The sequence below is a fragment of the Osmerus mordax genome, chromosome 11 (genome assembly GCF_038355195.1).
Source record: "Osmerus mordax isolate fOsmMor3 chromosome 11, fOsmMor3.pri, whole genome shotgun sequence".
NCBI classification, from domain to species: domain Eukaryota; kingdom Metazoa; phylum Chordata; class Actinopteri; order Osmeriformes; family Osmeridae; genus Osmerus; species Osmerus mordax.
The window spans coordinates 11,344,395-11,358,421 of NC_090060.1; the positions used below are offsets into that span (position 1 = coordinate 11,344,395).

Here is a 14,027-nt window from a genome sequence, read left to right on the forward strand (position 1 = left end):
GGCGGGCATGAGATAGGCACTGCCAAATCAGATGGAAGCTAATCTAGTATAAAGTGCTTTCAGGGTAGTGTAGAAATGCCACCTGTGAAGTTATTTCCTCCACAATAACAGCAACTAAGTGGCTAAAGATGTTGTTGATTATGTATTTGATTAATGTAAGTTTTGGCCCTGCTTAATGTTCCAGAAGAGAGAGTTGACGAGAGTTGACCAGAGTGGACGTATGGACGTTCTGGAACAGGTCGTCAACTTCACAGAGGGGGTGAGGTGTGGGAGGCAAGGGTCTCCATCCATTTCCTTCCACTTTATTTGAAGAAGCCAACCACCAGATCAGATCAAAAAAAGCTTTCTTTAGGTTAGGGAAAGGACAGTACTTCCTGAGTCATTTCTGATTCGTTGAGTTTCGCAATGTGAATTACGTTTTCTTTCACTGCTCTTATTGTATAATTCACACAAACTCATCAGCCATGGAGTCAAGTGTGAAATGGGGAACAAAATCAGAAAATCTTAGTTTTTTTTTTGTTCCTCTTCTATTTACCAATTAGTTGGGGAGGTGGAAGTAGAGAAAAGTGTGCCAGAGGGTCACACAGTAAGGGTTTACGCAGGCATGTGTAAAGGAATCCAGATTCATCTGGAATCAGATCCAGATTAGATCCTGATAAGCAAAGGATTTCTGGGCTCTGCCAGACAAGGTGCTGCTGCTCCATCTGAGACTGCTTCACAGGATAAACCCACATGCACTGGAGTGGCAGAGACGGCTCGAAATTGTACAAGGTGCTTTAAAGCACCAGTTAACATGGTCTCTCTGGGAATTAAAGGACTAGCCTGGGAAAGATCGGTCTTTGCCTGCTTGCCAACCTGCCTGCCTGCCTGTCTGCTTCTGTCTGCTAGGGGTTCAACCTTCCTTAAGAGAAAGAGAATACACCGTACCAAGTCCAACATACCAAAGACATAAAAGGAAAAAGTTCAAGAGAAATGGAGAGATTGACGGAAGAGGATAGATAGAACAACACATACTGTAGATCAATAGAAAGATAGACTTCGCTGAAAGGATGATAGAGAGAACGGAAGAAGACGGAGTGAGAGAGAAGGGGAGAGAGACCGGGGTAAGAAGGAGGATGGTTGAAGGGAGAGGGAGGCAAGAGAGAGAGAGAGAGAGAGAGAGAGAGAGAGAGAGAGAGAGAGAGAGAGAGAGAGAGAGAGAGAGAGAGAGAGAGAGAGAGAGAGAGAGAGAGAGAGAGAGAGAGAGAGAGAGAAGGAGCAATAAACTCCAGCAGGGCTGAAGGGGGAGTGTCTGCTCTGAGGGAGGCTACAGAGCAGCACCCTGACACAGACCCTCACACCACCACCAGACTCCACGGTAGGGCTGCCCTCTGTACTCTTACTCTGTGTGTGTTCCTGTGTGTCTGTGTGTGTGAGCGCGTTTGTCTGTTTGAAGAATGGGGTAAGTGTGCGTGTATGTTTTTTTCTCAAAAGTTTTTGCCTCCGCATACATACAGTACTGTATGTGCCCGGGCAAAACTTCAAAGTCTGTGAATGTATGTGTGTGTGTGTGTGTGTGTTTGTGTGCTGAGAGACATCAGGGTTCTCTACAGGGCAAACACTGTTAAGATGTGCTCCAGCTTGCTTATACTAGCTACAGTAAGGTTTCACAACACCTTATAATAAATTCAGTTGGAGGACAAAAAGATTGACAGGGTTGTTGTGTTACAGTATTGTTCTGTGGATGTGTGTGTATGGGCTCCTTGTCTTCAGTAATATAGTGTAACTTAATAAGCGTGTCTTTCCGTTCCCTGATCTGTTCAATATTAAAAGTATTAGCATCTACTATTTGTTGGTCTGTGAGTGGCTTCAGCCCTGGTGTGAGTTTGTTTGAGTACTGGTGTAAGGAGTTCTGTGTGGGTGTTCTTGTCAGACTCTGTGAGTGGGTCTGACATCGCTACCTGTTCTCCTCTGTTCTAGAGCTTGTTTTTCAGACTGTTTTTCTTTCATGTCTTTGGTTGTCTAATTTAGCACAATAGACTGGACAATGAATGCAACGAACAAACTCTGTAGGTACCGAGCAGTTTTCTTGTAATCACACAGTATTTCAAAATGTTTTATTTAGATGTTAATAAGTCTAATTTGGCAGAATACATTATAATACTAAACATTTGAAAGTCAAATTCTAATATGGAAAGCACAACTCAGTTCATGTTCAGTTTATATAATGTATTGTTGTCCCTACATTAAAAAGCACGTCCTTAACTTGAGTGGGCATTGTGGGAAGGAATTGGATACCAAGTTTTCCTTCTCTTGTTTTTACTTCTTTATGTGGTGTTGGATGCCAGAGTCACAATTACACTGCAAGTTCATATAGTCTGTAGAGAGTGTGGACTTTGTCTTGGCCCTTGTTCTTTGTCACATTGCTTGTTAAAAACGGAGATACAAATGAAGTTGGATTTCATTAGATTTGTCCCTGTTTACACTCCCCGTCCTCTCTCTGTCCGGGTGTACCAAAGGGCTCTGACAGGGGCATTGGGGTTAGTAGTGGTGGTGTGTGAATTGTGGGACTCACTTTGATTAAGATAATAGCATTCCGTTTTAATGGAGTCTCTCTCGGCTCACCATCAGGTTCCTGTCCAGGCAAACACACACAAACAGTCTGAAGAACTTAACAAATCTCCCAACTCAGTTCCGACCACTTATACTTTAGATTGCTGTTTGAGTTATTTTAGCAAAGACAAAAGTTCGATTTTTAACTGAGCAATGTATTGGCCAAACGTTACTCTGTGCCTTTAGTTGGTACTGACAAGAATTTTCATTTAGAACACAATTTAAAATGTGCCAGAAAAAAACTGTTATCATGTAAAATCTCATACTATTTGTTTATATTTAATAAATTCTTCTTTGTATTTAATAAATAATTCTATTCTTTGAATAGAATACATGAAAAGTTATGCGCTACATTTGTATTGTATGTTTCCTGTCAGTAATAGTGCCATCAGACATGTTTTGCCTTGGAATCAGATTTTCTTTTTTTTCTGTTTGAAAACATTTGCATATTAAAATATCATTAAAGTTATTATTTGTAATGTTAATTATTTTAGTACAAGATGGGAGACGGCTTAGGGTTGGGAGAAGATATTCTCCTCAATATGGGGTCAAAGAATACAAAAATAAAGAGAATAAATTCCTCATTCTGATTTTTTGTTGGAAGAGCACTTATACAAATAATTATTTGTTAATTGATCACTTTATACATATTGACAAATTAACCATTTTTTATTTATTTCAGATTTAACCATTATGTATGTATGTCATTTTGGTTTTAATAAATTTGTTTTCCCATTTAGTTGAACCCTTAATCTAAACAATTACAGTATGTAATTGTTAACTTGATTTATAGGGTCAATAACGTCAAGACAGTTAAACATGTGTACAATAAATCAGTGACACTGGTAATAAAAATGCATTCATAATTTATATTACAGTTATCAAAAACAAAAAAAGAATGTTAGTTTGAAGTTAGCGAGTGAGCGGGTTTGTAAAAATCATCAACTCATTAGCTTGCTCCCCTACTGGCTCAAAACATACTACATTTCATCTGTCAAACAAACCACTCTGTTTAGTGTTTGTTCTTCTTCATGTCAAGTCTTGTTGCTGCCTGTGTACCTTGTTTTCTGTATTCAGTTCATGTGTGTATTTTATCACCAACAAGATACAGTACCAAGAAATCAGTTGTGATTTTAGCTGTGTCAGTTACAACAACTTGAGCATAGAGTAAATAATCCAACGTGTTCTAGCTGAAGTCTCTTGGGAACTGCTTGGGAACATTTTCTTTTAACCCCTTTGGTACACTACTCATCTGCCTTGGTATCCTCACAACTAGCACAATGTGGTTGACAGTGACCGTGAGGCAGGAAAGTTATGAGAATATAATGAGACTGTCATGATAGAATAGTGGTTTATAGAAATTGCTAATAAACTCAGTTTTTACTGGGTGGTACTCACTATGTACTATACTGTTTGTGTTGCAGACTGTCCCAGATCTTTCCCTCACTGCTAGTTTTGTCTCATGAAGAGGTTGTGGAGAAAACCCAAGAGCCTCTTCCTTCATCGCCTAAGACGGCCCCATTCCATTTATAAACCGCCAAAGCCGGCTACAGCCTGCTCACAATCTGTTCCACCCCTCCACGGCCTGTCCGCATCCCATTTCTAGCCCATTCCAACGTCCCAGTTCTACCTGTTCTAGCTGGCCCTGTCCCATTCCCACTCACCTTACCTTTCTCTGAACCTAATTGTCCCCTGATGGGCCCCTTATCAGACCGTTCCTCAACTCCACCACCATCGGCGCTCACGTCCTGCCCCTAACAACCACCAGCCGCATTGCTATGGAGATGAAACCACCTTCAACAACGATGATGATGACGGAGAGGGAGAATGAGGGAGAGAGGGAGAAAGCAGAGGAAGAAAATGAGGGGACGAGGGAGAATAGCAGACTGATGCTGGCAGACAGCAGCCTTGGAGATAAGGGGCCCAAGCTGACTTCCGGGCCGGGACAAGTGTCCAACGGCTTCCCCTCTTCCACCTCCCCCCAGAGCCCCAGGGAGGGGGCGGGGGGCAGCACGGGGGGCCAGGGGCCACTCAGGACGCTGGTGGTCCAGCAGACCAGTCTGGACCGTCCTCGTGAGACCTGGAGCAAGAAGATGGACTTCCTGCTGTCTGTGATTGGTTATGCTGTGGACCTGGGGAACGTGTGGCGCTTCCCCTACATCTGCTACCAGAACGGTGGAGGTGAGGGGGGGGGGGGATGCTGGAGGAAAGGTGGAGGAGTTGGTAATGGTTGTCTCAGGATCTGTATGTTGGTCGTCTTACGCTTACAAAGATAGGACACCACAAAGCCAGAGGGAGAGATGTATAAGTGTTTGTGAGGTGAACACACAGTTTAGATAACAACATAATTCAATCCCTCATTACGAACCAACCCTATTCAGGTCATTTCTAATGTGTTTCTAATGAAGTTAGTATCCACAAGGTGTTTTTGTAGTATACCGAGCTGTCCCTCTGTTGTTGCCACACTCCCAAGCAGCAAATAGGTCTGTCCTGCCACTTGATTGAATTTGTAATAATAAAATCTTTGCAATTTCCTGCTCCTCTCTCTCTCTTTCTCACTCTCCCTGTGATCGTGTATGCTTATGTGTATGTGTGTGTGTGGTGTGCAATCTGGGGAGGGAGAGATGGAGAGACCGGAATCAGGAGAGCCTTGATGTAGTAGAAAGACTATTAATTGTGTGCTTTATGAGAACAGGCTCTGACTCTTTCTGTTTCCCTAATAACCTGTCTTACAGCTCCTAAATCAACTATTATCTGGATTTAATGTCAGAAACCAACCCATATGCTGTAGAACGTACAGACAGACACAAATATAGACACAGACAGACAGACAGACAGACAGACAAGCAGGACAATAATGTCTATCCTTCTTTTGGGGCAGGAAATGACTAATTTCTTTTGAAAGCATTGAATGTTTATCAATGGGATTTCGACATGCTTTGAATAAAGGTGATCAATATAAAGCACTCCAATTTTGAGTGAAAGGCTCCTTGTATTGTGTGTGTCTGTGTAGCTGTGTTGTCATGTCATCAGGCTACATACAGCAATAATCTTGTATAGAGTGTTTAGAAACAAAGATGATTGGATCTGTGCATGACCAATGACCAGTCAATTGTTGATGACCACTGCAAAAAGATTGACTTGATTTGTCTTTAGGGGCATTCCTGCTGCCTTACCTGCTGATGGCGGTGTTTGGAGGAGTGCCTCTGTTCTATATGGAGCTGGCACTGGGGCAGTTTCACCGCAGTGGGTGCATCTCCATCTGGAAACACATCTGCCCCATCTTCAAAGGTACCGATATGAGGGGGAAAGGAGAGAAGGGAAGAGAAGGAGATAGGAGGGAAGGGGATAGAAAAAGAGAGGAAACAAGGGGAGAGGAGATGTCAAACTGTCTATCAAGTCAGCTGGGGGAGAGCCTGAGAGAAGTGATGTGACCTTTCTGACCCCTGCCATCTTCCTGCTGGAACCTCCTCATCTCCTCACCATGCCAATATGATATCCTGACTCTCTGTTATGGAAATTGTCACATTTTCTCTAAAATGCCAGCTGCTTAGAAACATGATATTATGTAAATCTTAGTTGTTTCTAAATGTCATCTCCCTCTTAAATCCAACTTGAATTAGTTTGGAAACACCATTGATCTGTGATTGGGGTGAGTGAGCGCAGAAGTAAGAGACTGATACTGTCTGACTGACTGACTGACTGACTAACTGTCTGACTGACTGACTCTCTGTGACTGACTGACTGAGCAAGCAAAAAAGTGTCTCTTCATCGCCCCCCAAATCCCTCTCTCATCTCTCCCTGCCTCATCCTTTTCCTTCAGGTATAGGCTTCGCCATCTGCATCATAGCGCTGTACATAGCCTTCTACTACAACACCATCATGGCTTGGGCTTTGTACTACCTCCTGTCGTCCTTCCGACCCACCCTGCCTTGGACCACCTGCTCCAACAGCTGGAACACGGTCAACTGCCTGCGCTACCTCTCCACCGACAAGAACGTCACCTGGACCAACTCCTCCACCTCACCCGCTGAGGAGTTCTATACGTAAGTGCATGTAAGTGAGAGATAGAGGGTGGGGGAGGGGGGAGGAGGCAGGAGATAAGGATATTTGGGGTAGTCTGTGTGATAACGAAGGCAGAAGGTGTTAAAGAGTGAGATGGGAAGGAAGGCAGAGGTTTTGCTTCACTCTTTGCAACTGGGAGAGGAGGAACAGGTGGGGAAGGGCTCGGTGTGTCTGTGTGCATGTGTGTGTGTGTGTGTGTGTGTGTCTGTGTACAGGGGGGCATCTTCAGCTGTGCAGACTGTGTGGTAAGGTAGAGGTAGAGAGACTCAAAAGCAGGTCTCTGGGTAGGTAGGGGTCAGGGGGGTCAGAATTATCTCTAGACTGGGTGTTTCACACTTATCAGATTCCCATCTGTGTGGTAAAGAGAGATTAGTCTCTCTTACAGGCATAGAACTGTCCAAGCTATTTTCAAAATCAATCAATCAGCTGTGGTCACATCTGTGTAATTCCTTTCTACTGACCCTCTACCTCCCATCGCTGTCACCAAGTCTGCTTTCCCACAATGCCAATTGGTTTTGCACTTTGTTAAATAGTTATTATATGCCCTGACATTGTTGACCAGATGCTTTGGGTCTTGTTTTTCTCTGCTTCCTCATTGAAGCAAACAGTTCCCCCTTCTCCCCTTTCTCCCAATTCAAAGGAAACCGTGTTTCTTGTGTCTCCCCCTCTCTCCCCAGTCGGCAGGTGTTGCAGGTTCACCTGTCCCCAGGCCTCCACCAGCTGGGGGCTGTCAGCTGGCAGCTGGCCCTCTGTCTGCTCTTCATCTTTACCATCGTCTACTTCAGCATCTGGAAGGGGGTCAAGACGTCCGGCAAGGTGGTGTGGGTGACAGCCACCTTCCCCTACCTGGTCCTCCTGATCCTGCTCGTCCGTGGGGCTACTCTGCCGGGGGCCTGGAGGGGCGTGGTCTTCTATCTCAAACCTGATTGGGAGAAACTGCTCAGCACTGCGGTGAGTTGTGCTTCGATTGTTGACCTACTGGCCTCAAGCGTTTATGACGAGCAGCATGTGAGCACACTCTCAGGAAATAAAAGGATACAGGTTATTAATCATCCCTGTAGGAACCGACTGAAAACGACAGTCTAAAGGTATTTTTGGTCAATGGTTGCATCCTTTCTCCCTACCTGATGAGATAGCCCCTCTTGTGTCATGTGAGACTATCTATCAGGGGTGCTACATACATTAATTATTTCCTCCCTTTCTCTCTCCCCCCCCCTGTCACTCTCTCCCCTTCATCTCTTTTCTTCATTCCATCTACCCCTCCAAACTCAATTGTTTTCCCCTCCAGGTCTGGATCGATGCTGCAGCCCAGATCTTCTTCTCCTTAGGGCCAGGCTTCGGGGTATTGCTGGCCTTCGCCAGCTACAATCCATTCCACAACAACTGCTATAAGTGAGAATGTACCTCCTCGCACTCACCTTCTCACTATTTAGTAATCCACTCCGCCCTAACCCATGACCTTTCATTCTGTGAAACTCCATCAACTGCATATCTCTCAGATATTTTCAGTCTAGTTCAAACTCTTCACTACCACCCACGCACCCACCTCACCCCTCCTCCCACACCCACAATGTTTTCCATTCTTCCCTGTCTTAGAGATGCGTTGTTGACCAGCTCCGTGAACTGTCTGACCAGTTTCCTGTCCGGCTTTGTCATCTTCACCGTGCTGGGCTACATGGCTGAGATGAGGCAGCAGGGCGTGGAGACAGTGGCCAAGGATGCCGGTAGAGATCCTCCCAACTTCCCTTTAACAGGTCATGTGATCTGTCCGGTGTATGGCGTCTCCACTGAAACGGAACTGTCCCTCTCCTCTCTTCTCTGCAGGCCCCAGTCTGCTGTTCATCATCTACGCGGAGGCCATCTCCAACATGCCCGCAGCCACCTTCTTCGCCATCATCTTCTTCCTCATGATCATCATGCTGGGTTTGGACAGCACGGTCAGTCCATATCCTTCCCACAGTTTCACCCTCAAGTCCAGCTTCGCCCGGCCACTCTACCCCCCCTCACTATCATCACAACCCTCCCTAAATATCACCGCTCATCCTTCCCTAAGACTCCTGTCCTCAAACTCCCAGCTCAATTTCCTCCGATCAACTGGACATTATGTTCCATCGAGCGTGCTTCTCACCTCAACTTTAAAACAAAGCAAATATAGCCATATTTATTCACGGCTGATCCGAAGCGTGGACTCATAAAGGCGTGAACATATCATATCAGCTGCTGGTGGGATAGGGACCACTGTCAACACATTGTGTGATACGACTTCAATATGAGTGTTGTGTTGTCATCCTGTCTTCATAACCGGCTCTTTATCTCACCTCAGGGTGGGCCAGGGAAGGCCAGCTGGAGAGACTACGGTCTTATCAAGCACAGATTATCACTCACTCTCTCTTTCTCTCTCTCCCTCTCTCTCTTCGTGTTCCTCTTTCTCTTTGCGTCTCCCTCTCTTGCTCTCCGTCTCTCTGTTTCTCCCTTTCTCCCTTCCCTCCTCTGTCTCTCTCTCTTGCTTTCTCCCTTTCGTCCTCCGGCTTTCTCTCTCTCCCTCTTTCTCTCTTTCGCTGTCTCTTCCTCTCTCGACCTAAATCTAACGGTTGTCAGAGCACGCAGGAAAAAAAGAGAAACTCAATTGGCCTGATATTGCATTCCTCTCTTGATATTGGCTCTGGGCTAATCTTTCTCTTCCTCTTTTCCTCTCTCCCTCTCCTGTCCTCTGTAGTTCGCAGGTCTGGAGGGGGTGATCACAGCCATGCTGGATGAGTTCCCTCAACTCCTGGCGAAGAGGAGAGAGTGGTTTGTCCTGGGCCTGGTGTGTGTCTGCTACCTAGGGGCCCTCTCCACACTCACATATGTAAGTCTACCATACCAAAACCCCTTGGTCAGACCTACATGGCTATGGATCCTGGACTTGATATGATTCCTCACCACAATGTCCCTGTCCTTATGATGTGACATATCTCGTCTCCCTTCTCTCTTCGACTCCCGTCCAGGGCGGTGCATTTGTGGTGAAGCTGTTCGAGGAGTATGCTACAGGGCCTGCTGTCATTACTGTGGTCTTCCTGGAGGTCATCGCGGTTTCCTGGTTCTATGGTAACCACAACAAAGTCACAAAAAGAAAACATACAACACCACACAAGCTGAATGACCTCATGAATGTAAACTTACTCTACAGAGTTAGTCTTATTGATACATAAAATATGAAAGAAAAAGTACATACTGGACCTGTTACGTATTTATTTTGCGAATTACCTAGTTAAGAGTATAATGTTGGCTTTAAGTGGGTGTTTTTTGTGGGCGTGTGTGTGTATGTGTGTGTACCTGTGAATGTGTGTACCATTTCCAGGCACCACAAGGTTTTGCAACGATGTCAAACTGATGCTGGGATTCTCCCCAGGCCTGTTCTGGAGGGTCTGCTGGGTGGCCATCTGCCCCTGCTTTCTACTGGTGAGACACACACACACACACAAACACACACACACACGGGTCAAATGGCCCGACACTGAGAGTGTGGGTGACCTGAACAGTTAGATTCACGCAGACAGGGGAACAACCATTGGTCTGAGATGAAAGAAAGAGAGGCTTACAGCCACAATCTGTAGCATGTATTTCAGCCCAACTGAAGTCTCCCATCCCCCCCCCTCTCTCTGAATCTTTCTTCCCTTATCTTCTTCTTTTCCTCTTCCCCCCCCTCTCTCTATCTTCCTTCCCCCCCTCTATGTATTTCTTCCTTTTTCTTGCTTTCTTTTTCTGTCCCTTTCTATTTCTCTTGCATTCTCTTGTCCCCTCTCTTTCTCACGGTCAGTTCATCATAGTCAGTTTCCTGGTCTTCCCTCCGGAGGTGACGTTGTTTGACTACCACTACCCAGCCTGGACCACCGTGCTGGGCTACTGCATCGGCCTGTCCTCCTTCATCTGTGTTCCCTCGTACATGGTCTTCCACATGCTCACCTCCAAGGGAACTTTGAAACAGGTGAGGGCAAGCCTTCTTCTTTTTCCCGATCTCTCTCTCTCTCCTCTCCCTTCTCTTCTCTTCTCTCTGGAAACAGATGACATGATCAAAGAGGACCATGGACAGTTTAAGATGCACACATCCAACTGCACGCACACATACACACACACACGTACACAGACAACCGGCATATGTTCAGTGTCACGTCCCAGGGAATAAAGGTTCTTGTTAGAGAGAGAAGGCAGACATCAAAGGGCAGGGTACACAGCTACCCCTCTCGCTCCTTCTTGCTACCTTTAATATGGCTGTCACCCAATATTTACCCTCCTGTTACAGCACACAATGGCACTGACGCAATGTGTCAACAGACTGTTTCTGTGTGTGTGTTTGCGTGTGTGTAAGCACGTGTGTACACCGCTGAACCCAAACAAGGTTGGAATGGTACACTCCAATCCCTATCCACTCAAGGTCCGTTATCTAACCATCTACACCCCCAATCGAGGGGTTCAAAAGGTCGTCTTGTTTCAGCTCCTCTCCTTCTGCTTTCCTCTCCACCCTTCTCTCACCCGCACCTTACCCTGCTCCTCCTCTCCTCCTCTCTGTGCTCCCTCCCTCTTTTCTCTTCGCCATCTCTTTCCCAGCGTCTGCTGAAGGGGATCACTCCGGAGGCCAGCTTTGGCTCTCAGAGAGATGGCCTTGTCACCAACGCAGTCTGACCTGGGGGGCTGTCTCCCTCTTCTGGACACAGAGCACAGCTGCGAGACAGGGGGTGCCTGCCACCTCCGCCTGTCCTCCAGAATCACCACACCCTCATCCTGCCCCAGCACTGAGGCACTCGCTCAAACCCCAATCGCAGCCAGGAGAGGGGTCTCTGGCTTACTGAATGCCCTCCCCTTCTTCTGACCTAGATAAACCAGTGATCAATTTGCTCATGCTGTTAGGGTGAGCATCAAAAGTCCCTGTCTACATGTGTATTTCAGAGGCATTCGTATGTGGTATATTTTTTGGTGTCTCTACTCATTTAGATTCCAGAGTACAATGTGTTCCTGCATTGAATCTCAACACATTCAGCTCTACGCACACACACTTTCATAAAATGTATAGCGTGTCTATGGACGCACAATATGGATATGTATGGAATATCCATAGACACACAAAAACGTACCTCTGTATTTTTCCAGGTTAAATAAAGCCACAAAGCATTATGTAGCTTCATCAATCACCCATCTCACTGCTTACTATTTGAGTTGAGTTCTACTATTCTAGGTATTCATTGCAAAATTCAGGTATCTTTTTACATGTCTAAATGACGCCAAATATATGACTTGATATGATATCTCTCCAGGGGTTACCAGATGTTGACAGCTATGCTTTTAGGATAACCGGCCTGTGATGTGGGTTAGGCTTGGGGATTGTGGGTGTGTGGTGTGGTCAAGTTTGGTTGGTTAGCCTACGTGGCGTGTGGTTATGACAAGATTTCTGCATGGTTGGTGCCATACCATGCCATACCACAGTGCCAGTAAGATACAGGTCAGGGGAGGGGCCAGATTGGGCAGTACTAGATAATGGGAATTGTAGTAACGAGAAGGAGAGATAAGGCGAAAGATGACTTAAGAATGTGCGTGTTTGCGTTTCTGTGTGTTGTCTGTGTGTGCGTGTGTGTAGCCCAGTTGAGCCCAGGAAAGGAATGAGATTTGTGAATACAAGTTGTGTACAATGTCATCTAGGGGTCATACTATTGCAATATAAGATGTAAATTTATTTAAATAACTATTATTGCTGTCGAATCAGTGTATGCTTTTACTTATCTGTTCATGTCATTTACCATAGCCTCCAACTAATCACAACATTTAGTTACGTTTAGCAATATTTTGATGTTCATATCTAATTATCAATAGTGAAAACCAAATATTGATTATGGTCAATCTCTGCACCTTCATCTCTATCCTTCAACACTCAGTCTCTGAAAATCAACATCGCTCTTCTTTTCTTCTGACCAAAAAGGTTGTTGTGTAAGAATGGCAGTACCCGTATGAAATTCTTCAGTACATGTAGTATGTAGCCAGTCTTGATATAAATGTGTATATCCCTTTATCCTGTGAAAATCTGTCTACCCCATAAATGAAGTGTGTGTGTGCACGCCCGTGTGTGCATTTTTGTATGTGTGTATGCAGGTGTGCATGTGTTTTTGTCTGAATGCGTGTGCATATTTCCTAGTGAGTGCCTGTGTGTATGCGCATGTGAATGCTGTGTGCTTTTGTATTTGTGTGTGTGTGTGTATACATTACGAGCAGAAATAAAGGTGAACCACTTTGTCAGCTATGTCAGTGTGTGCATGCAGATGTGGGTAAAGTGTTTGATGTGCGTCTGTGCAGTGATCTTAAACTGACGTCTCGTTCTCGGCCAATTATCAAATGACGTTTAGCTAAGTAACGTTTTTTCTCTCTCTCTTGTACTTCTGAAGCCTATCTAAATATATATATGTCTGTAAAAGATTGTATTAAGAAAGAAGCCTCTATAGAATAAAGATATACAAATATATGAATTAATAGATAAATAAAACAAAGATATACAGAAGTTAACCTCTTGTCTTATTGTCTTGTTTTCTTGTTCACATTTCAGGGACAATTCTTGATTGAGTACAATTTCTAGAACCAGAATTTGACGTAGTTATTGCAAGATATATTAACAAGCAAATCAAGGAGCACCTGAAGTAAAGTGTTAATATATTTAAATTGGCAGAATAATAACATCATTTGTGATGGGTGAAGCTCAATGCCAGCTGGCTGTGTGTGCCACAGAGGACATCATGGTTTCGGTAAACACTCCAGCCTGTTCACACACTCACGCGCTCTGATACAGACAGTGTTGAGTTTCAGGCCAGATGACCTAGGACTCGCTGAGTGATGCGACGACACATTGGACGCAAAGAGAAAAGTCTGTCAGTCCTACAGTGAACAGTACCTGTGAGGCCATTTATGCCAAACCTGAACACCTGCTTAACCTGAACACCTCAACAAATACTGACTATGGTAGCCCACTGAAATAAAAACGTTATGGGGCAAACACTAGTGGGCCTGTTCTAATGTTCCACATTAAAAAAAGCTATGCAATATTGTGTGAAAAGACAGTTGTGTGTGAGCACATCTACACACACAAACACACTTCAAAGCTCTGTGTATTTTATTGTGGCAATATCCTCTGAGCTCCCGTCTCCTGAGTGATGGACGCTTCCCGTGTTTTTGCCTGTCTTATCATGCCGGATCTATATTAAACAGACACGGTGCAGTGTATCCCTGCGCCTCTGCTCTACCTGTCTGCTGTCCCTACATTTGCCTGCCAGAGACCCTATCTGCCCCTCCATGTAGGCCTCATATCATCTCTTTTTCTTTCCTCTTTCATTCTGTTTCTCTGTCTTTTTTGG

At 45.0% G+C, this 14,027-nt stretch overlaps 1 protein-coding gene across 1 annotated transcript; it reads left to right on the top strand.

Moving 5' to 3' along the window:
- Nucleotides 1-1,296: 1,296 nt before the first annotated feature.
- Nucleotides 1,297-13,170, top strand: slc6a4a (solute carrier family 6 member 4a). The gene is made up of 13 exons (XM_067245838.1): nt 1,297-1,357; nt 4,017-4,773; nt 5,749-5,883; nt 6,416-6,638; nt 7,335-7,608; nt 7,946-8,049; nt 8,254-8,381; nt 8,482-8,594; nt 9,374-9,505; nt 9,645-9,744; nt 9,998-10,098; nt 10,457-10,624; nt 11,245-13,170. Exons 2-13 carry the CDS (start codon nt 4,371-4,373, stop codon nt 11,317-11,319), a joined length of 1,956 nt encoding a protein of 651 aa, XP_067101939.1. The 5' UTR covers nt 1,297-1,357; nt 4,017-4,370; the 3' UTR covers nt 11,320-13,170.
- Nucleotides 13,171-14,027: the final 857 nt, after the last annotated feature.

Coding starts and splice junctions, on each gene's coding strand:
- slc6a4a (XM_067245838.1), top strand. CDS start 4,371: ATGGAGATGAAACCACCTTCAACAACGATGATGATGACGGAGAGGGAG. Junction 6,639..7,334: donor CCCGCTGAGGAGTTCTATAC/GTAAGTGCATGT, acceptor CTCTCTCCCCAG/TCGGCAGGTGTTGCAGGTTC. Junction 9,506..9,644: donor CCCTCTCCACACTCACATAT/GTAAGTCTACCA, acceptor ACTCCCGTCCAG/GGCGGTGCATTTGTGGTGAA.